General features: G+C 36.9%; 1 protein-coding gene across 5 annotated transcripts in view; it reads left to right on the plus strand.

Moving 5' to 3' along the window:
• The window catches only part of LRBA (LPS responsive beige-like anchor protein), a 373617-nt gene that overhangs the window by 168583 nt on the left and 180113 nt on the right, over positions 1 to 24921 (plus strand). For all 5 annotated transcript variants that reach the window (XM_064416678.1, XM_064416675.1, XM_064416676.1 and 2 more), the window contains exon 38: positions 22603 to 22727. In XM_064416678.1, coding sequence (XP_064272748.1) covers positions 22603 to 22727 — 125 coding nt within the window. The remainder of the gene's footprint in view (positions 1 to 22602; positions 22728 to 24921) is intronic.

A 24921-nucleotide genomic window follows, 5' to 3' on the forward strand; every position in this document is an offset into this window, starting at 1 on the left:
ATGTCCATTCTTATTTCAAGCTTTTTATTAAAAGTGTTTGAGACTTGTCAGTATTCTTTTGAACTCATCACAAGCTGACCTGAAAGCTTATATTTCTGGCAAATCTCAAATATTGTCTCCCCTCCTTGCCCTGAGGGTTTTTTTATTACTTGCGAACAGTCTGGTGGAAGAGCAGGATTTACACTTAATTTCTCTTCACTAGATCTATGTATTCCATCTATATGTGGGCAGTACTGTGACTACTGAAATGTTTTTCCAAACTATTAAATAAGAGCCTCAGAAATGTTGCCTGTATGTAACCTCTTACCTATAGGCCCTTTCTCGTCACACAATTCCTATTAGCTGGAGTGAGACAGTGATTAGAAGAGAGATAATTGAGCCTCTCCAGTCTGCAGTGAGCGCAGCTGTTGCTGATGTTCTTGTCCTTTGCCCATCCTACCTTTCCCCTGCCAGAGCAGAGGTGGTCTGCTGCATGCTGAGCAGATGTTTCTCCTTTGCATAGTTATCTTTGGAGTGCCTTTATATACAGAAATCAGATTGCACTGCTACTGTCACTTTTATCTGATGAGAGGAAATCCCAGACGAATGAAGCTGGTTTTCTTTTCAGGCAGCTAAGCAACGTTGCTCAGGGGCATGTTCTCTTTCCTTGCTTCTGTTGCTGCTCACTGTAAATGTTTTCTTTCTGGCATGTTTCTTCTTTAATCCCTCTTTCCCTCTTTGACCCATATCCTTAATCCCATTGGGTTTCTTTTGAACTTGGTTATTTCTTAGTCTTCTGATACATCTGTCTGCTGTAGCTATGAATCGTTTGCCAACACCACATTTTCGTCATATTCCCTGAATGTCTTTTTCCTCCCACAGTTCGTATTAGAGTACTTGAAGAGGTACAGGGAAACTTTCTGGGACTGGTCATTCTTCAAACTCTGTGATACTGTGTCATTCTTTGATTCATTTCTTCTTTTACTTCTTATCTTCTCCTATTTTTAGTGTTCCCTTTCCTTTTTTATTTGTTCAACTTTCTTGTGCAATTAATCATTATTCTCTCAACAAGTAGAAAACTGTAACTGAGAGTATCTGAGGTGATACAAATCATGTGGTTCTGTGTGTTAAAATCACCAAATATACTCATTTAATATGTCCATTTTTTATACGTTTGAAATTATTTATTTCTCTATTGTAACAAAATTAACAAGATTTCTTTCTTCCCTGCTTTTCTGGCAAGCTCTCATAAAAGCAACAGTTTATTACATCTTGTAAAATCTTTCTATGCAAATAGCCATCATTTGTTTTTTTCTGGCACCTCCTGTTTTCTCTTGAAAAATATGATTTGCACATGTGTAATTAGAGGAGGAGAACTTTGGGAAAAAATGCAAGCATGGTAATTTTGAGACTGCATTATCTTTTTGATGTAGGAGTTTGCTCGCTGGTGCCATTTTAAGCTGAGTTTTCCTACTGGGTGTTTTCAAAGGTAATTATAAACACAGTCTGGTGCTCTGGACCATAGAGATGAGTCCATTTGAAGAATAGTGTTTTTATTATTGAAGGTAACAATAACATTGTTTCGGTGTTGTTTGTTATTCAATAATTTTCAATAATTTGATAATACTGAATTTTGGCAGATAACTATCTTGTTACCCACACGTGTGAAGGATTGATCAAACCATAAATACACAATCAGGATAAAAGCTTGAGTGTGAACCAAAACCTGAGTTGTACTTTTCTTAGATATTGTCAGAGTGGCTCCTTTGTTAATGTAAACTGACTACAGCAGTGTTCCCCAAAAGAGAATTTCTTCAGGAGCTGAGTGCTGCATTCAGGAGAGTGGGGAATTGAGTGATGTGTGGTCTTCTGCTGTTCATAAAGGGATGCCTTTGCACAACATAAATGCCCTTGAAGTTTCTATTGCTAGGTTAATACAAACTGCTTTGACTGTGGAATAGAGGCTGATTAATGTATATATGGAGTTGTCATGTCTCCCTAGCATTGCTACTTATTTTTAGAAATATTCTCCTATTCTCAATGCCCAAACACGTTTTTCCTTCCATTTCCACCTTTTAACTTGAAAACATTTAAGCATTCTCCATAGATTTCCTTTCTAATAAGTTTAAGGACGAAGTACTGGTTCAAGTGCCACTGATCTTCTACTTGCATACCTTCAACTAACCACTAGTCATGAAAACAACCCCAACAGTTGAGAACAGTGTAGCCTCTGTGCACTCCCAGCATCTATTCTCAGAGTTTTACTAGATTTTATCTCGCTTTTAAAATTTTCCATTACACATATACCTAATCTTGCTAAAATTATGCTGAATTTTTAACTGGTGAACAGCAGTAGGAAGAGTTGAATGGCGTAATGCTGGGGACAAAACTAAAAGTGGTCCAAAATTGAGACTGGCAGTAAAGTTTTACAAAAAAAGTCAGAAATATGGAGTTTGGGTGACCTTCATGCTGGCTTCTTTATTTTTTCACTTGTTTATATGCCATGAAAAGATACCAGCAGCATATTTTAGCAATTTTAAAAAGAAAATATTATAGTTTTGGGGGCTTTGTGACTGAATTTGTCACAAAACTTTGTGGGGAAAAAGGACTGCAATCACTAGTGTTGTTTGAGGTTATTTCTTAGCAATCTAGGACTTGTTATTTTGAAAGATCAACAATGTTAGATGGTTTGGGGTGGTTACCCTGAAAGAGCAACATGTATTACTTATGTTCCACTGTTTTAAATAGTGACAGTGTCAGGGTTTCTTTAAATGAATGAAGTTTATACAGGACATGCCATCTATAGTATGACTGAATAAACAGGGATTCCAACCTTTATTCATGAAAGGCGGTAATCTCGGACTAATGCCGCACTTAACTCTGTACTTTCAAAATGATTTGCCTGATCTGATAAATTATGCAGTCTTTTATTTTGACCTTGTAACCTTGTAGAGTTTACTCAAACTGACTCCACAGTATTTGCCACATTAGCAGTATAATGGCTGTAAGCGGTTCTTGTGCTACAGTTCATTCTGCAGCAAAAAGTAAACACTGGGCCATGAAAATTTATTGATTCAATTACAAGACATACACATAGTACCATTTGAAAAGTGTTTTTGGGATTAAGTCATTACATGTCTTCTGTTTGGTCAAAAATCTGAAATATATAAACAAGGAAGCGAGCAAGCACTGAGAAATATAAACTGCTGTTTTTACTGTATGTAGAATGTGCTGTTAGACATCAATCTAAGAGCTGTTGAGGTCAAAGAACAAGGCAGACATTGAACTGCCATGCCTTTCTCCCTGAACAAGGTAACTTTTCCCCTCAGTTGCTCCTGCAAGTGTTATAATTTATTATGTAAATTATTTTTGTGGGGGATTTTTTTGTGTAAAAAAACCTAGGTTTTGCAGGTTTTTGGGGTTTTTTTTCAACAGAACTGATAACAATACAAATTTTTCTTCTTTAAAGAGTAGAAGACAACCCTTCAAAGAGAAAAAAGTAGTAAATTGGCTGGAACATACTGTCTTGACATGACATCATTAATTTGTTTCATACTGTGTGGCCATTTTGTTTCAGATAAGTTTTAAATCTGACGTGTTTTTATCTTACACTGGAATATCTGATCCCTATATATGCTCAGACTGAGGAGCAGGGCTGTTTTAATACCATTTAAAGACAAAACACAAAAATAATTATCTTTAGTTTATCTCTTATTGTACTGACTTTGAGATTATAATACAGGCAAGGTAATTGCTGCATAACTTCTATTAAGCAAATTACCCAAAGATATATAAATATATGTGTAATTAGGACTGATTTAATATAATAACAAATTTCAGAGCCTACTAAATATTTAGGGTGCTGGTGAAAAGGAAAATATGAAAAAACTGTTAAGAAATAAAAAACAGCTCAAAACTAAAATGGAATGTTTTCCATACTTCTACTGCTTTTGTCTTTTGCACACCATCTTTTGTTTTAGTTTCCTTTTTTTATTCAGGTGCATGTATTAGAAAATTATTCATTTCTTCAACTTTAAGGGGATATTTGCATTTGTTCTAGCTAATGCAAATAGGGCAATTTCTTGGAATTGCATGTGAGAAATGAAGGGAAAATACTCAATTTAGGTTAGTGCTTTGTGCATTGAAGATATTCCTATGAATTCAGAACATGGAGAAAGAAGACATAAACAGGTTGTTTATTCCTCAGAGTTGAATTAAAATGCATAATGCAGTTCTCACTATTTGGTCTGTAATTTAACACTGCTTTTCAGCACTGAAGAGAGTTTTCTGTTCTTCTTTCCTTGGGTTTGTTCTTTGGGTGCTGTGGTTGAGGTAAATGATTCCACAGATTCAAGTGCACCTCTGGCAGAATGGCTGAAGTTGCTGTATGGAGAAGTGACAGCCATGACTAATTAGAACAATAATATTTCTGAGGTAATTGGGAAACTGAAGAGGGTAAAGGAGTGGGACATGGGACTTCTGGTGTCTGATTAGGCCATGAGTGGGCATCAAATGACCTACTAAAGCCCAAACAGAAAAGTAATCAATGGCAACATAAATACAATGTTTCTACACTCCCTTGCCTTGGCTATTCAGCTCCACAGTGCAATTTTACAGCTTAAAAAGAAATGGCAAGAAAAGTGGGAAGAAGTGTGTAAAAGCATTCCCTTTTTGGTGGAAAGGGACATGAAGATGGTGAAAAAAACCCCTGACCAACAGAGGAATGGGGTATGAAAATAACAGAGCTCTAGAACCAAGAGCTGCAGCTGATGACAGCAATGGCTTCAGAAAAAGGTGCAGTGAGAGATACCTATATCCAGCTGTCAGTGAAGGAAAGGGAGAAGGATAATGAACTACATTTGGACATATAAATAATAAATATGAATACTAAATTGTTCTAGTTATGCAGATATAAATTATGTGTATCAGCCTGAAGATGCAGCTGCAAGCTTTCATGTGATAAGGTTTCGGAGTACTTTGACATATAAGTGGTTTTTTGTATAGCTTTTGCTGAATTGCATCGTGGCTGTCTATGTTGGTGATACTGTTGGGAACTCCATTAGGACAGAATTTCCCAGTAATTCTCAGATGGGCTCAATAAGGATGTTGGCCTTTCAAAGTGTGTGGTAGAAGAGCTACAGCAGATCAGCTGCAGTTTTGAAATTCTGAGTATCACACAGGCTTCTCTGCCCTGCACTGGCCCTTGGGAAGAAAATTGCTGTACAAATTTGTTTTAAAAAATGCGACATGCAAACATCAGGATGGCTGCAGGCAACTGCTCCCTTGTACAGGCAGCAATGTTCTATAACAAAATTCATTCAACCAGAAGCTTATCTTCTTTTGTAAAGCTGATTTGTTTTTTGTTGATGATTTCTGCAAAACCTGAAATACCTGTGATTTTCTAGCTAATACCTAATTTCTAGTGTTTTACACTGTCTGTACACTGTGGAGATTGAAGGACAAGTGTCACCAGTGTACTTCCACTGGGGAAGCAGTACCAGAGTGTGAAATAAATCAGGGGTGAGCCTTAATCTCTGGTTGTTGTGTAAAGTGTGTTGTGTGTTGAGTGTCTTAAGCTGTGCTGTGATCCAGCAGAACAGGAGAAGCCACTGAACCTCTCTGTCAGAAGGATGTGACTCTGTTAGGATAAGATGAAAGAAATGATACATAGAAGGTTTGAAAGTGAGAAAGATACTGGGAATTAACAACTGGTTGACTCTGTGGCATAGTATTCTTCCTGACCCAAGGATAATATGAGTCACTGAATTTATATTAACTGAAGAAAAAATATTAACTGAATTTTTTACTTTATTGCATGCTGATACCAAAGACTAGGTGTTTTGGCAATAGGAATTTCTTTGATAGATATTTGAGATTTCACAATATATATAAATGCAAATAATCAAATATAATTTTGTATAAATAGATTTATTTAGATATTTTTATAAAGGTTTTTGCATACTTAAGAGCTGTGTAAGGCTCAAAATTTAAACCACATTTCATATTCTTTTTGTTCCTCATTGGTGCAGAAAGGAGAAGTCTGGAGCAATGAAGTCTGGGGGTTTCTTGGTTTGCTAGGTCTTTCCTAGAGTTCATCATTGATTCCATATGTGTATCAACTGTCCAGCCTTCACGGTGAATGGTACCTTTTATCTTTAGGAAATCTTTAAGCAATTTAACTTTGCTCAGCTTATTGTTCAACGATAAGGAAATAACATAAGGAAAGTGATTCAAAATATTGTTTTGTGTAAAAGAAATTGAACAACTTAGGAATCCATTATATAAATGTAGCTGTGTGTATTACTATTAATTCAATGTCATTGACTTTGATTGACATAAGTAGTTATTATCAGCATAGTTTAGTCTTGAGATAAATGGTTTTATCAAGAAACAAAATACTGATTTTCTTTATAAGAAAAAAAGGGGGTAGGATTATTTTTGTTATTTCTAGTATGCTTAGAGCACATAAGTAACAGGTTCAGCAGAGGAGTAGTCAAAAACATCACAGGTACTTCATATCATTTTCTTGCAACCTTAGCACTTCACCATGAACATTATAAATGACTGATTCTGCTTTAGGTTCTGACTTACTTTAGAATGATGTATGAAATAATATGTGTTTTGCATGTCCTGTTTGTAATGATAAAGGTCATATAGTATCATTTACATAATCTCCAGCCAGAAATGAACTCCAGCAATATCTTCTGTATAACATATACATTATCTGAGGTTTAAAACTCTCATTATTCATGAAAGTTAATTTTACAGTGGGTGTGAATGATCTATCTTACGGCTGCTTTTTTGATCATTCTATAAAATAATATGAAGCAAAGCCTGCACAAATAGCAGGAAAACCAGTAAAGAGTGATGCATTTGCTTGACTCTGTGTATACCCGATTGGATCTTGATTGATGGCAATCATTTGTCTTTGTCAAAAAAAGGAGAAAAATTCAGACATTGAAATAAGAGTGCTATCAAACTTTCTACAATGGCAGAAAGATTCTATTAATGTAGCCTGAGAGTATTAACTGTCTCTGCTAGAAAATGATAAAGAATGTTAATTTTTTTCTTGAGCATGTTTAAGTGTAAACTGCATTATTTTGTCAATGTGGAAGCACTGAAAGGGGCATGCTACAGATTTATGGCATGCTGGAATTGGAATTTAAAAAAAAGAGAGTAAATTACAAAAAAAGAGAGAAACAAAAAGCCAAATACAAGAGTCTAATCCTTCTGATTATGATTTTGCAACAAAACAATAAAAGTTTAAGTAGCACAGTGTCGTAAAATCCTTAATGCTGCATTCCTATTGATATTGAAGCTTTGAAGACTAACTTCAAAGGAGGGTGAGCAAGAGCAAAAAATAGATATAAAATAAACAAAGAAAAATTGACAAGCTTGGTTTTAGAAGTCCTTTTGTATGTCAGATGTAGGAATATTGACCCGTTACTTGAATGGGCTTTAAGGCAACTTCCTTATTAATGATACTTGGAAACACAAAGCATATGGCTGTGGGTAATAGTGTATTAAAGGGAGGGGAACACTGTTACATTGTACAGTAATGCTTGCAAAACAAGAATGCATTTTCTTTTAAAATAAATGAATTTATAATTTTTAATGAATATATATAAAGGAACAAAAAAATTGAAAACACTGAAACCCCAAAGAGTTATTCACTGGATTTATTTTATGCCATTAGTATTTGTGGGGTTTGTTATACATCTCAAATGTTCTCTGGTTCTAAACAGCTGTGTTAAAATTTGATTACTGAAACAATATTTTTAAAATCATGAGCACACCAAATAACCTGCATGAGCACCCTGCCTACCCAAGGAAGGCAAATATTTTTATTCTTAAACTTCTAAAGAATAAGAAAACTGCAGGATTCAACCTGAATGTTTACTAGTCCTTGATGCACCCTTTAAAATAAATATTTGAGGGATTGTCATTTTAAGGACAGATGAAAGAAAAGCCATATCAAAACTGTGAACCAGGGCATGCAGTTTTACCCAATACCCACACTAATGTGCTTTTTGGCCCTCGTCACTCATTTTAAAAGGTTTTTGTGTTAGGTTGGTTTGGGTTTTTTTGTATTTCTGCATTGTGCTTCTAAAACATTGTCTAGCTTTGCCATACTGTAGTGGGTGTCAGATTAAGGCAGCAGGCTCCTGATTCAAACATTAAAACGCAGCATAAGCAGTGTTACCTGGCCTTGCTTAAAGAACCTCGTAGTGACATCATTAAAAAGCATTTTGTATTAATTCATTTGTTAACTTCCACGAAGCCTTTGCTACGGCTGCTGAAGATGCTAAGATGTGATTTTAGCTGAGTGATGATATATTTATTTTAAATATTTTTTTAGTGGTCAGGTAGGTGAGACATGACTTATATGATTGAGATTGTTGCTGTTTTAAGGAGCAGGTGCAAGATAACTTCATGGCAGGGAAATTTTGGAAGTGGAAACGCTGTGTTCAGTATTCACATACACAGTATTCACCCCTTCTCTTCTGAAAAATAACAAAGGAGCACCAGACTAATATTGTAATACAGGATTAAGATTGAGGTCCAATTTTCAGGGTGCAATATAAACAGGATCACTTATATCACATTCTCTTAATACAGACATTATAGAAGAAATATTCCTCCCCCCAACAGCTTTCTTTCTGTTATTGTCTGACTGCATTTTCTGTCCTCATTGATTCTTCAGATTTCTTTTCTGACCTTCTATTACTTTTCCCAGGTTTTTGTCCAGCCAGACCTGGGTTTTGCCCCCCTTTCTCTACTCCGACTCTTGTCCAGCTGATTCCCAACACTTTCTTCTTTTCTGTGCTTGATCCCCAGCAGATGCATAATTCCTCCCCTTTTATGTGTTTATCTCCCATGACTTCCACATCAAGTTGCTTTCTTTGGTGCTTCATAGGCTTTTTGCCTCTGCTGTATCTGGTGAAATAACTTTCTTCTTTGTGCTGCTTATGTTGTTGGGAAGATAGCACTGATGAAAGATAACTGCAACTTTCTTTGTCTCAATTTTCTGGAGTAGCCACTTCAGAGATTTTTTTTCAGAGAGAGAGAGAGAGAGGGAGAATATTTCAGAGATTTTTTTTCTTATTATTGTTATTACTATTTATTTGTAGTAGATAAAATTCTGGACAGGAGGAGTTGTTCCTTGTTGGTCTTTGGGATTCGTGCCTGTTTGTTGTGGACAGAACCCAGGACTGTTCTCGGTGGGTTTGATGCTCATGAGGTCAGAGGGTGTGATGGGGCAGCCTGAGAGGCACAACCCAGGGAAAGATGGGCAGCATCTTCAAAGGTGTTTTGCATCAGCAAACACCTACTGATTGTATACAGACTGTGGACTTCCAAAGCCTTTAGCAGGGCCATGTTTAGCAGCTTTGTACAGAAACAACCAAAGAAATACTTTGGACAGCAGCTTCTATGTGAAAAATTAAATGAACTGAAGTTCTCTTAACATAGCTGACTTTGACTTGACAAATTTTATTACCAATTATTAAAATATAGTAAAGAGAAATTAATATTTCTCCTCCAAATCCTGTGCATTGTGCATAATCTTTGTGATGGTTGCAAGTCTGTCTCTGTTCCCCTCACTGCCCCCTTCCCTGATGGGAAATTTTTGGGGAAAATACCATCTTGCAGCGATTAGTATTGAAGATTGGTTACTTCTATCAGATGGTTTGGTAAGTAATCCGTAGCTATTGCTGTGATTTGCTGCTTGCTCATATAGCTTCACACATGTATTTCATTTCCAAAGTTAAGCAAAGTTATTCCCTATAAAGAGGGTGAAAGTCTAGATGAAAGCCATCCCTTTTGTGAAAACCATATTCACTATCCCTCTTAGTGACTGGTACAACAAAGTAAATTTTAATGGTGCATGATACTGAAAATGAATCCTGTGACCTTGAGAAGTTGTAGCAGAAGATCAGGTTTTATTTGAACCTTTTTGCCATTGTTTGCATTACTGTATCATCAATTTTTAGTTGCAAACTCCAGTGCAAGTAGCTGTGTGTATATTCTGTACTTGAGGCTGTCCAAATTAAAGTTCCTAAGTCACTTAAAAAAACCTGAACTAGTTTGTGTGTAAATTAATGTTTTTTATTCTTTCTAGAGCTTTGTTCATGAAAACATTAGTGTTTTTACAGCAATGGAAAACATTTAATTTTATCTTATCCTTGAAATCTCTTAGAAACTATATAGGCTTTTTGTTCTGAAAAGGAAAGTGAAAACATTCAATTTTCATGATGAAATGAAACAGTCTTTTCTTGATTTTGAGTGTCAGTCTAAATTGACTCTTCTGTCAGGAGAGAGGCTAATTGCAACAAACCCATGCTTTTCAAGTCTGTTACCATGACTTCTCTTTATGGGTGTTTTCTGTGATGGATGTAATATACTTGGTAAACAAGGTTTCTTGAACAAATTGTGTTACAAACTGTATAAAAATGTTTGAGTTTTTTCATTTTTTTTGTCATTGGCTACTAAAAAAAATAAGTTAGCTTAGTTTAGCAGGGACAATACACGCTTATTTCTAAAGCTGAATAATGGAGAAAGGTGTGACTAGAGATAATTACAGATACAGTTTATATATGCAGGAGGGAGATTATGTTCAAGGAAGAAAATGTGCATTATGGTGCAGTACACTTAAATTATGCTTATAAGTATCTGCACCATAATTTAAGAGTGGTGTGGTCTTAAATAATCTTCTCTGAAGAATTTACATAAAACAAGAATTAACATCTCTAGCAAAAAATATTGTGAATTGTATGGTTATTACAGAGAACTGTTCTCTTCTCACATTTGCATTCCAGATTTTAAATAGGAAGTTTATAGTTTTGTTAGGAGTTTCTTTAGTACCTAAGGATTTCTCTTTTCATTGTCCCAACTATATTTTTTTGTGAACATGAGCAGTATCACATACTACACAGATACTTGGTTTATGAACACATAGGTGGAATTCTGTAGTCCAAAAATTAAGATTTCTGGAAAACCCTTTACCTGAGTGCTGAAGGGACATGTTAGAACATTCCCAGAAATGTGCACAGTTCCACCTTGTTTTTCACTGCAGTAATTCTTCCCAAGCTTGAGGATTGAGAGCCCTGATACTTGGATTTATTTGAAGTCTCTGTGGATGAGTAGTTGGAAGAGAAATGCATTAGGAGGAAGAAGGAGTATAAATAGACAAACCACATTAGACTCAGGAAATCCCCTGAGCTGAAAATAGTTGGAAACTGGCAGAGTGCTTGGGGAAAAGTTGTACCTGATTGGATTGATCTTGCTCTTCCTTAAGCCACCACTGACATTTTGGGATACAGAATTTCAGGTTAGACCTTTGGTGAGAAAAGGTACAGACATTCCTGTGCTCTTTCTATCCTCTGAGTGCATTCATGGCCTCTTCTGCAGGGACAAGGAGCCCTTTGAGTGGTTGATGGCACTGCTGCAGTGATGGGGTCTGCCTGCAGCACCGTGTGAGTTACTCCAGAGCCCCTGGTTCTCCTCTTTGGTGGGGAGTTTCTTGGTGGTGCTGAGTTGCTTCCCATTGGGAAGTAACAGTGTTGTTTCCATTCCATTCCCCTCTGTGATGGGATTGCTGTGTTGAGAAGAACAGCTTAATATTGAGAAAGTTGTTTCAATGTTAGGAAAGAACCTAAAGAGGTATGTTGGTTTTCATATTGTTTTGGTGGGTTTTGTGTGTGGTTGTTTGGTTGGGGTTTTTTTGGTGAACTTCTCTTAAAAACTAATAAAGGAGTAGCTAGATGAAGAGAGAGAAGCCGGAAGCCTTGTCAAGAGAGGTAATAATTGCCCTGAAGAAGAAACGTCATTCTATTAAACACATCTCTATGGATGCCAGTGCAGAGGGGAATGAAGTTGTGGGTGTTATGCTTGTGTTCAAATCACCAAAATGAAAGAGGAAACATTTCCTGATTTGTTGCTTCTTAAGCTTTCATTTTCCAGTCCTTCTATCAATACTGTTTTATAATGTTGGATTTAACATGTAGTATTAGTCTTGAGGAGAAAGAATGTGGAGGAAAGAATATTATGATATCTCTTGTATTGATCAGTTGGAGTGTTTGTTACCAAGTTTTCTGTTGCTACATTTCTTTCTTGGCATACCTGTGGAAAAGAAGTTGCATCTTCTCAGTTAGCAGCTTCTGATGTGTCAGTGTACAAGGTTTATCCTGGGCTAAGCCCTTGGATTACTCTATCAAAGGAACCTTGGGTGGTTTAGCACTTTAACATTGCTCATTCTTTACTACAAGTAGTCCTTTGGTGCGTTCTGTAACATCGATAAGGATGGCTTCCCCACTTCTGTTTTGTAAGTGTTGTGAGGGCTTCACAAACTTCCTGACCCTTGGGGCATCAGTGGATCTCAAGAGGCAGTTCAGTAGCTTGAATGGTTTTCAGAGGACCATGTCAAGTAACAGTTTTGAACTTGCCCCCCTCAGCAGTGCCTATGAATTGCTAACCTTTTGTCTCCTGCTTTGTTGATCACATATAACAGAAGAGAAGGTGTGTTTGCAGGCTACCATTTCCTTTATTTAAATCTTCAGTAAATACAGAATTGTCTGTGTGGTCCAGAAAATGGTACTTCATCATTCAGTCATTCAGTGCTGTAGTTTTTCTGGGTTTTTGGTTTGGTTTTTTTTTTTTTTTAGAGATAGTTTGCAAGGTTTTCAAGGGAGAAATTTATTTAATAAGTTAAGCCTTTTTAAAGGGAGTTGAGTCCTGTTGCTATTTCCTGAGGGTGCTGGGCTAGTGTGGAAACAGGATCTTGCTCCATGTGCTTCTCAGTGGTCTTGCTGCCTTGTGCTTATTGTTTCCTGTCTCAGAGCACAGTCCTATGTTTGCAGTTACTTCAACTCTCTCTTACATGTGTTCCTGCAATCATCACACAATGAAGTCATTTCCCAGATTTTGCTACCCTCAGATTTTAAGTCCTGAATTGAATCTTGGACAGAAGTGTTAACTTTTAAATCAAATCATACTTGATTTGATTTTATTTTGATTGGGATTTTTTTTGAAGCTTTGATTTTAGTTGTATCAGAGAGTAGAGGAAGTGCAGATGATACTGAAGTTGGGTGTCTCTAAGGCTTCAGTATCCTAACCTGCAATCTGAATTGAGAATTTCTTTCCCAAGATACTGTTTTAATAGTAGCCAAATGTTCTGTGAACCTTAGAGAGTTGCCTGCTCCCCCTTCCATAATTTCAAGCAGAGGTACAAGGATGTTCAGATTAATTCATAATTAAGCAAGAGGTCGAAGGGGGAATTTCCTTGTGTCCCCGGATACACTCAAATTCTGTCCATAATAAAAAGGTAAAATTAATATATTTTTGATATTTAGGCATTTAGACACTTCAGGGAGGTTTGTCTTCTCTTTATTATTCTATGTTAAAAAAAAAAGGTTGTACCTAAATTTCTTAGTCATCTTTGTTGTTGCTCTCTGTGGTGGTTGTTGAATTGCTAAGTTAATTTGGTTAATAGATAGTAATTTTAACTTCAAAAAACACAAACAAAACCAAACAACCAAAAGCAAAAGAAAAAAAAGAAAAATACCAAAAAAGCCCTCAAAAATCAAATAAAACCACCCAGTTACTTGAGACCTTTCTGCCAGAGGACTCAGAAAAAATATATACAAAAGGGGGGAAAAAAACCCAAAACTTCCTGTAAAAGAACATAGAGCAAAAAAGTATTTATTGAATCAGAGGGGTACACTATTACATTTTTATGGAAGCAAGAAAAGTATCCAGCTGTTAAGAGAGCTATAAAAAAAAGATACAGGTTAGCCACAGGTCTTAAAGTGCAGATATATGGGAGTGTGATTTCATCCTGTTTCGTCTAGAAGAGATGAAATGTTTGCAGCAGGTCAAATCTAAGAGTTTTGGGAAAAGCTTTACTATAATTCCTGTGTTTAATACTTTTGGGGTCAGAACAATATACAAACAAAATCACAGAACTGACCAGATTTTCTTGTTTTGGTCAAAAGTTGATCTATATTATATCCACAAATGCTGAAAGATGATGATGTCAAATCCCGAGCTACTGGAAAGAATTAATCTTAATCATAATATTTCAATTTTTCAATTAAGTATTCCTCACAGAAAACCTGCTGTTGCTGTAATTAGTGGGAAAATAAATAGGAACTTCCTATGCATGCGCTTAAAATGAAAGCATCAGAACCAACAGGAATGGGTAAAGAGATTAGGATTGAGCATTTGTCATATTGTATCCTTCAACATATTCTTATAATCCATTGCTCACTTTGGCAAGGAAGGGGTGGCAAGTACTGCAGACAAAAATTCCATGTTATCAGACAAAAAGCAAAAAGCCTCCAGCAAGATGTAGTGTAGCTATTTTTTGTATATTGTGGGGATTATTGTTATTTTCAATATGAATAGCAGTTTATGGGGTCTGTAGTTACTTTGTAAAACAAATGTTGTTGACTGCAGTCAGGAGTAGGATGTGTGAGATCTGCAAAGATTTATGAGGAACCAAGCCAAAGCATCCCACTGCAAATTTGATATACATTCATCCTTCCATGTCTGAACCATGAATTAATTTTGCTGCAAGCCAAAAGAAAGTTTTCGTGTTAACTTCTGGTAGAAAAGTGGAGTAGTTTTCATTTCATTTCATTTATAATTAATCTTGACAGAAATGCAACATGGATTGAACTGTGTCTCATGGTGACGTCTTTGGAAGTGCAGCTTTATTTTAGACTGATAATTATAAGATCAGCCTAAGATAAGATAGGGATTGCAGAATACATGATTAGAACTGTACCATGTACTTAAGTGAGCCCTCTTTGAAGTATCAGTGTGCACTGGAATGCCAGCACTTCAAAGAATGCTCCAAAAAGCCGGGACTGTGGTTAGCTACCAAGGGGTTAATAAAGATCAAAGAAGAGCCTACATAAACTCATACATAAACAGAACTGTTTTTAAACTGGAGGTTAATAGCACCATGATCTAGGACAGCAACACCTTAAAGGTGGGCTTGTCTTCTCTGACATGGTGCTTTATAATGCATAAAGGGAGACTGAAACATTTATAGTTGACATTTTTTCTGAATTGCTTTTTAAATGAGGAATTCAAAGCTTGTCAGTGCAGAAAAGAGTCTCTGTGATATCTGAAATTGGCATTGTTCTTCTGGTTTTGTTTGCATGATAGTTAGGTGGGAATGGGTTTTTGATATGATTCCATGAAAACACAGAAATCAGCAGTCCTGGGCTAGAAGTTGTAGCTGAGGTGCCTAATGGGTGAGACAAAGGGATAATCTCCTGTTTACTGTGTAGAAGCATACTAACAGCATTTCTACTGGTTTTTAAAATGCAAAATTTAGGAATTGCAGATCTGTGCTGTTTGTACTGTCGTGTTTATAGGGGGAAATATAAACATGTTTAAATTTGTATGTTTATGTATCTTAACATATGAAACATATGTTAAGACAGGCTTCCCCTGCTGATGTTCCCTTCATCTCCTCTACACTGGAAGCACCTGAAGTTTAAACTGTACAAAGGTGCCCTACAACTGTGCTGAGTCCTCAGAGTTCTGTGCTAAGTCCATGCACATGTTGTGCCTGAAGTTCATAGCCTGCTTTTCACATCTCTTTCTTCTGAAAGACTCAGAGAAGAATGGAATGACTCTGCTCTCTCTTCAGCAAACCCAGGAAAATCCCCCCTCTACATGCACCTTTTGATAAAATTGAAGCACAGATAAAGGCAAAGGTCCTTTTAGGAAAACAAAATCCTCTACAGACAAAGCCAAATGTTTTCTTGGAGGAGGGTTAGAAGTAAATAGACAATACTGATTTAATGGATTACATTAGTGTTTCTCATAACTGATATTATGCCAAAGAAGTTGTACTCAGTGGCCTTGGGCCTTTGTTATAACCAGTTCCTGTTACTGCAACAGTAACTGTGGCAGAGATTAAGAGCCTGCCTGCACATGAGATTTTTTTTCTTAAGGATTCCCAGTTTTTTCTATTTGTAGAAATCTGTATCCTGAAACTATGGAATATGAATGTCTATGTTTGGGGCAAATGAAAAGGTAGAGACTCTGTTAATATTAGAGTATGATTACATATGTCTTTGATATTCTTCCTCGTCCTTTCCTTCCTTTCTTTCACCTGCACATCTCTTTCCCTTATTTTTAGTCACATAATTGCTGGTGAGGCTGCAGGGTGAGCAGGTCACTGATACAAAATGGAATAAAAACAATGAAGCCTAATAATCCCAGCTGGTTACTGTGATTTGGTTTAGAATGATCACACAAATGCTTGTGTGAATGCAGCTCAGAGCGAGAGAGAGAGCTGAACTGCAACAGGTTGTGCCATTGAAGAAAGTATAGGAAATGTAGGCAGCATTTCCAAAAATCTCAGTGCACTTATCATGACTTAATTAATCTTTAATGTCCCGAAGTAGATACATTATCAGTGAAGTGCTGTGAATTACACACAGAATGTAGCTGGCTGAGTAATATTTTAGCTGCAACTTTGACTTTTAATACTAATCAAATATTTTCCTGTTTGCTGTGGTAGTACAGGCAAAGTGGGAATCAGATCAGGAACCTGATTTACAGAAAAAGTAATTTTCCCTACTGCATCAGTACTCTGATTTGCCATGTGGCAAACAGTTGTGCATGGGATCTCTGCATGAAATGGGAAACTTGGTAGTGCTGCTGAGAACTTACCTGTTAACATAGTCAGCATTTGCTTTGCCATCATCAAGGTCAATGTTTTATCTTCCAAAGTGTGTTATATATTTTTTTATTATGTTACAGGTCAGGAATATATCTAGAAGCGTACAAAATATTTTTAGATAAATATTTATTAACATGTTGGCTACTTGTATGCTTATTGTGTGTTCTGGTGTAACTTGGTTTTTTAGATTAAAAAACATATTTTCACAGTTTATGAAAGCTCATTAGAAGAGTATTGAATTACTTCAGGAAATGTTTCACTTGTTTTCTGAAATTACCTTTTATCAAGTCAGTTAGTGGAATATACCTTGCATTTTACTATTATATACAAAATATGAGAGATTTTAGTTAGTATTCTGGACATCCAGCTGAATGCCATGGAAATACAATGGATTTCAATTTGCAAGATCAGGCAGCCTCTTACATTACAAGATGCCCTGCAGTCTGCTGGAGGTACTCCACCAAAGGTTTTGCAGTATTTTCCAGAACTTCAGCACTTTTACCTTCAGACTGACAATCAAATCAATGCTGAGAGATGAGCAGATTGGGGGCAGCCCTGCCCAGAAGGACTTGGAGGTGCTGGTGGATAAGAGGCTGAACGTGACCCAGCAGTGTGCACTCTCAGCCCAGAAAGCCAAACGTGTCCTGGGCTGCATCCAAAGCACTGTGGGCAGCAGGGAAAGAAAGGGATTGTGCCCCACTGCTCTGCTCTGGTGAGAGCCCACCTGCAGTGCTGCATCCAGCTCTGGGGTCCTCAACATGGACCTGGTTGGAGTGAGTCCAGAGTGCCAAGAAGATGATCAGAAGGCTGGAGCACCTCTCCTATGAGGAAAGGCTGAGAGAGTTGAGTCTGTTCAGCCTGGAGAAGGGAAGGCTCCAGGGAGACGTTGCAGCACATTCCAGTACCTAAAGAGACTACAAGAAAGATGAAGGGGGACTTTCTGCAAGAAGATGGAGTGACAGGACAAGGGTAGATGGCTTCACATTTAGAGGGCAGGTATAGATTAGATATTGACAGGAAGTTCTTCACAGTGAGGGTGGTGAGGCACTGGCACAGGTTCCAGAGAAGTTGTGGATGCCCCATCCCAGGAAGGGGTCAAAGCCAGGTTGGATGGGACCCTGAGCAACCTGGTCTAGTGGAAGGTGTCCCTCTTTGGGGCAGGGAGTTTGGAACTGGATGATCCTTAGGGTCCCTTCCAACCCAAACAGTTCTGTGATTCTGTGATTCAAATGCAAATGCTTATTGTTTGGGTTTTTGTAGATTTGGTTTTGGTTTTGGCTTTTTTGAGAAAAATATTTGTGTCTATTGCAGAAGATGTCTGGTTTGAGTTCTTGAAACATTTTACATGGAAGCAAAAGATATCTACTTGTAGACCAAGAAGTGTTCCGGAGCAGTGTTAAAATAATCTGGCTTTTTTTTCCTTTAAAGTTGGACACCACTATCTGTGCTCTTTGATTGCTTTTTTATGTAATTTAGAAAGAACACCTGATCGTCTGCATTTGATGAGCCATTGCAACCGAAGTGTGTAATAAATTATGACCAGAAGATGGAGTAGACATGTAGTTGGTGATGATGAAATCGTGGAACTGCCTTCTTTTAGATTTCCTTTCAGATCTGTACTGTTGCTCCTGATCCATGAGTGGTGTTGCCACTCTGTTTTTGGCTGTCTATGAAACAAATTTAGCCTAAGTCTCAGTGTTTGAGCATCTACGCCTTAGGAATTGTCATCACTGATTGATTGCCTTGCTGTTGGTCCTAGTGAAGAGACCAAGGATTGATTAGGTTTGGAGATTGACTCATCTGCTTAACTCTCCAGTTAGAGTTCTGACAAGGAGTGTGTAATCTCAAAATTTGTCTAGGTATCTTCACACAGGCTTCTCTGTTTTTAAGTTTGTTGTGATTGCCTTTTGTGGAAGTGGATTTTCTTGCCTTAAGCTTAAAAAGCCTTCTAGATGAAAGAGGTCTTTTAGAGCTCCAGCCATCTTCTGTCTCTGAAGATTTCTGTAACACTGTGCTCTTTTGCCTTTCTTTGTTTCTCTTTTCTGTTCTGTATTTGTTTATTTGCTACTTCACTCATCTAAGCGTCTGAGTGGGGGCTTCTGTGGCGTGCTGAAATCCATTCTCACTTAACTGGTAGCTTGAGTGCAACCCTAAGCCCTCTCAAAATCTTGGTTTTGTAGGTTTGCATTTTCTTTCCTCTTCCCTACCTCACGCAGTCCCTTTACAACCCACACTGGTGTCTTGTGTGTTTCTTTTCTGGGATGGCAGAATATCTCAAAATACACAGTGGGGTAAGACATTACAAGAAGTAATTCTTCAGCAATTGCATTATCCTCTCATTGTTGTCTGGTGTGATTTATATTCAGTTTAAATCTATAAGGGTATGAGGACTAATAGGTAGTTTCCAAGTCTAAAATACCTTTGCTATGACACCATAACAAAACTAGTACTGCAGTTGGTTGGTATGTTTTGCCTCCAATTGTCTAATCTTTGAAACTAGTAGGAAATACAGGTCTCTTGTTCTGATGGTGGAGATAAATGAACATTTAGACTTCTCCTCATTGCCCACAGTGAAGTGACTTATTTTTTTCATGCCACAAAATCCTGAGGGAACAGGTTATATTGGTCATTTTAAATTTGATCTCATCTCTGTACAATTTTAACAATGAAGTTAGGTGCGTGGGAATGAGACGAAGGTTTTCTCTCAATTCTGAGTGCATAACCTGGTAATTTGGGAAACTGTTGGAAAAATGAAACAAGGTAATGGTTATGCTATTTGAATAAAACACTTAATATAAAAGCTTTGTTTCGATTCAGTCAATATTGTTACTAAGGAACCACTAATTACCATGTATCATGTCGGAGGGGGCCCTGACAAATCCATGCAAATCATATGATTTATAATTCATAAATCCCTGATCCCCTGAGTGATGTTGCTCTTGCATTTAGACTAATTGAGTACTTACGTTCATCGATCCAGTCCATATAGCACCTTTAGTCCATATGGCAGCCTTTCCTGCAGGGCCAGGAACTCCTGTTGTCAAACGTCCCCTGTAGTTTCCCTAAAATCTGCCTCCTGCGCCCTTTGCTTCACAGTCCTTCATTCTGCCAGCAGTCAGTTCTGCCCAAATCAGAGCAATATTTCTGTCTGTCCCCACCTGGTGCAGAGGTACAAAGCATGGTACAGCATTGCCTTTTGGGGATGGGATTGCGGTGGTTAATTGCTCTTACAAGTAGGGCAGTGTGCTGGATTAGCTGTGTGGTGTACTGGTTTATATTGGTTCAAAAATGCATTTTTCCCAGTAGCTGCTCTCAAAAATGGCTCACTTGTAACAATTAGTCAACACAGGTGTTTATTTTTGGCTTTGCAGGGTTTTGTTGGATGTTTTTCTATGTGCAAAGAGTAGGTAATTTTTTTTCCCCCTCATAATGCAGTGGTTGCCAATACTTACAAATACTGAAATACACGGTCTAATAGTGGTTGTGTAGTTGTGTGTGAATAATCAGTGCACCACTGAAGGAGATAGAATCCTATGCAAATTTCATGTGCAGAACTGAAAATAAAAGCAAGGGATTAAAGATATATTATGTTTCAGGATAATATTTCATGCCTGATCATTGTTACCTATTTTCCTAATAATTTTAGCATAGTTTTGTAATGTGCTATAATTGTAATTGTTATCCAGAAGAATGGCATCACTTAATTCTATCAAAACTGTGGCGAGGTAGATGAATGACAAATTAATAATTTACCATCTTTGCATAATACTGCAGCCCAGAACACCAGAAGGATTGATGGCAGAAGAGGTTAACAAATTTTAGCGGCTTCCATTAGCTTTTCATTGTCATATGTTTGTGGTGCCGACTGAAATAAGCTTTGTAGGAGATCCCAGTGCAGGGAACTAATTACTCGTGCCGATTGCCACCCTGATGAATAGACCCTCATTGTATCATTCCCCTGAAGACGAGGAGCAGGCTGTGATTCACGACTGCATCCTGGCTGATATTTGATAATAATTTTAACAGATAAATGTAGGAAGGCAGAATGATGAAGTGCCTATCCATGCTCTACGACTATCAAAGGCATGCACATAGCCAGCTGTGTTCTGCTTTTTTTCTGTAATCACTAATGGAGAATTTTAAGTTATTAATCGACCTTTGAATAAACCCGTATCTTCCTGTATATTGTAGTTTTTCTTTGGTTAATTGTTCCAAAATCATTGGGTCTTATAATCAGAGCAGCCCAATTTTAGTGTGACTGTTATACAGACAAGTGTGGAAATAAGATACTGGGGAATTTGCTTCCAATACTTCAGTATTTTTCTGAAATTAAGCAATTAGGAAGATGAAGACTAGCCCTGCCTTTTCTTTGGCAATGGAAATAGGCATCGAATTTTAATGAAGACTGCAAAGACAGCCTCCATTTTGATAAAATTATTTTCCGTCAGAATTTTTAATATCTACAAATCATGTTTGAGAGTAGTGTTATACAAATCATTCTGGCTTTTGTTACTACATTTGTTTGAAATCTTGATTTACCCTAAATAAAACTAATTTCTGCCTTTGAACCTCAGAACTACAAATGTAGATAGCAAGTGTTTTTAACATTGTGATCTGTGAATTAGTTGTGCCTATTCATTTGTCAGTGTTGACAGGTATACTTTCTTTTAGCTCCTGGATCAGAAATGGAATATATATATATATATATATGTATATATATATGTATATATATATATATGTATCTGTATTTTCATCTATTTTTTTAATACTGGCCCTGTAAACAAAGTCCACGTTTTTTAGTCTGAATGTACACATTTTCAGGGTATCATGGCTATTCTATGCCTCAGGTATTTTCTGTTTGTTTATTTGCCATACCTGAAATTGGCATTTTCTGTACATTCTCTGGGCTAAAATGCTGGTTTACAGTGGCATTCATTCATGATCATCTAAACAGATAGTAACTGGCATTTATATATATGACCTTATTAAAAAGATTTATATTTGGAGCATCTGTATTTGAATTTAAATATTCTATATTTATGCTATATTTGGAGCATAAAATGGAAAATAATGATTTTGGTATAACCTTTTCTAGATGTAATTTTTAAAAGTATGCTTTCTATGTAGCAACTATTACACATCATAACATGTAGTTTTTAATTAAATGTAAAAACACAACTACATAAACCAGAAATGCAATCTGATTTGCTCGAAAATAGATTGCTGTTTCACTCTCCTGGAATGGTTTATTTAAAAACAGTAAATGGAAAAGAAATGCATTTTCTCGTGTTGTTCTAAGCCTCAGGGGCTAAATGTAATGAATATTTTAAGAGATTATTTTAATTAAATTCCTGCACATCTAAACAGAGTAATATTTTATTATCACATACATAACCATGTAACTGAGGTATTCATTAAAGTTAACACTTTCTGGACCAAGAATTCATGGCATGATTTACTGACCTTGTGCAAAAAAGCACAAATTAGGAAGAAAAATGAAGGGGGACAGACTTTGATTAATATAGGTAATGCTATACCATATTTATAATAGCCTTTTCCCTATTCTGGTTTATAAATGCAGTCACTGAGAAAGGTGCCCTGCTGAGGCTGAAATGAGGCTGAAATCGGAGCACATGCCACTAGAGTGTGGGGAAACTGATCACACTGTCAGCAATTCATTTCAAAATGATGTATTTAGTGCTCATTTCACCTTCCAAGAAAAAAGGGAAAGGAGTTCCTTAGACTGGAAGGTGATATTGTTATTTTCAAGGACATACCTAAGTAAAAGATTGCAGAAAGTGGGGGAGGTTAGGAAAAAAAAGGCGAAAGCAGCGCAAACAAGGAGAGCTTTATGCAGAAATTCAGCGCTACCATGCTGGTTGATAATTGCTAACATATGTGGCTCCTCTGTTTCATTGTAGTCGTCCTCGTGAGTTCTGGCGCCTCGACTACTGGGAAGATGACTTGCGGCGCCGGCGACGATTTGTGCGTAACCCCCTCGGATCGACACATCCCGAAGCGACGCTCAGGGCAGCCGGAGAGCATGGTCAGTGTGCAGTCTGCCTCCTGCCACCAGCAGCAGGTTACAGTAGCTGGTGGGAGAGGCTGGGCCTTCGTCCTTGTGGGGTGCTGGTAAATGGTCCCAGAGCAAAGGCTTTTGGCGTTGCGTTTCGGTGTGTTTTCCATGGAGGTAACCCGGCCCTTCCTTCACGGCAGCAGCGCTGGGGTTTGCTGAGCCCCTTCTTCCCACCTCAGCTGGGCTGGGTGCTGCACACCTTGCTTACAACAATTGCAGTCCTCACTAGGCAGAAGGAGAGTGGAGGCAATTTTGCCATTAATCCCTGGACAGACTTCCGTAAAAATTACCTGCTTATACTTTAGTAACTTCAGAAGAATTTTTCCTGTTCAAAATCCACACCAATTATTTCAGTTAACACTGAAATATAACACAGTTATATCTGCTTATTATTGCAGATATGTTAAAAGAGAAATAACACTTCTACAAGCTAAACTGTACCTTTGCTTAAGTCCTCAAGCTTTTCTGCAAGAATTTGATATGGAATAAAGAGTAGCAAATGCTGACGTGCAAAGTATTGTTCAAGCAGCAAAATGGTAATAATCATTTCTACCTGGTGATTTTAAGGAGATTACTTTTTTTTTTTACAGTTGTTACTCCTCATTTCATAACCTGGGATCAGTCCAATGTAAGATGCTACGTCCATTCTAGAGGGGAATGTATTTACCAAACTAATACAGTAGTCAGTTTGAGAATTCTATAATAAATCAAAATATAAACAAGCAAAAACAACCACACCAAAGCCAGTGAACTCTGGGGTTTAATTCAAATTTTTTTGTCTTTGCTATCTAATAAGGGTACACTGGTAAGGTAGAAAAGTCTTGTACTTAAAAATAATTTGCTTATAATTAATGCTGAGTATCCTTCACCTTGAAGGCACAAGTCATGGAGCAAATAATCTAAATTTAGGGGTTTTTGTTTTTTTTTTTTTCTTTATTAGCTTGCAAATTACTGAATACATACATGCATACATATGCCCACACAAATTGTGTGTGGGGATGCAGTTTATGCTAATTTTAGATTGTTAAGAGTGTTGTATGAATGTAGAAGAACATCCCTGTCATAAAGTTGGTTTCTGTCAGGCATCTTAACCTCTTGCACTCAGCCTTAAAGAGCCATTTCTGGGAGAAAATGTCCACAATATGTCAGCTGATATCATGCCAAATGTGACATCACTCCTCTGAAATGAATGACCATACAGAGAATAGTCAATAAAGTGATCTGAAAGCAATGTTTGTAGAGCCCTACATCTTTGACTATAGAAAGAAGAACAAGATGTAGAATTAATTAACCCACTTTTTGCTTTGGGGGTTGTTGTTTTTAATACGATGTGTTGTTCCTATACATGGATTGTAGGGCATTAAGGTTTTATCTGTATAAAACTCCATGGATGAACAAAAACTCACCCCTTTTAATATTATGTGTACTTTAAGTTAAATAGATCTTGTTGAAGTTTAATGTATTCCAGGTGTATTTTCATATTTAATCTTTATGCTGTTTATCAAATTTTTTAAAATATCTTTATTTTTACTGAAAAATATTTAGAGCCACCATTTAAATTTGTGTAACTAATTCTTCCACAAGTAAAGACCCAGTAATGCAATTATTCATATTTCATACTAATGTGATATTTTCACTAATCCATGCTATATTTCAAGGGCTGTGGTTTTGACAGGACAACAATTTTTGTCAATACAAAGGAAGAATTAATAAAAGCAGCCCTATTTCAGAAGTAGCTAATAAGCATATCAGATAACTAACTCTGGTAATTTAAATAGTCATAATTGTTTTCTATCTGCCTTTCTATTCAGATTTTGACATCCTTAACAGTCTTCTATTTTGTTTAATTTCCTGATGTTTTATTCTGAATTTTCATACTGCCTTTGTTATCTGTAGTACTATTGTTTCTTTATCCAGTGAATAGTTTAGTTTACCCTAAGTCATTATTTAATGTGACTTCTGAAATTATAGATTGTTGTTATCTGCCTGAGTGTGTGTACACAAACAACTGTCTTTTTTCAAGGACTTCCTCTAGCAAGGTTTAAAATCTATGACTGAAGTACAAATTCAAGTTCTACTGGAAACTATATACAATGTATAGGGGTGCAGAGATAGTTGGGATTTTTACTGTTTCATTTTGGATTTGGCTTTCTTGGTGTGTTGT

This window comes from Passer domesticus, chromosome 4 (assembly GCF_036417665.1).
Source record: "Passer domesticus isolate bPasDom1 chromosome 4, bPasDom1.hap1, whole genome shotgun sequence".
In the NCBI taxonomy this organism is placed as follows: Eukaryota; Metazoa; Chordata; class Aves; order Passeriformes; family Passeridae; genus Passer; species Passer domesticus.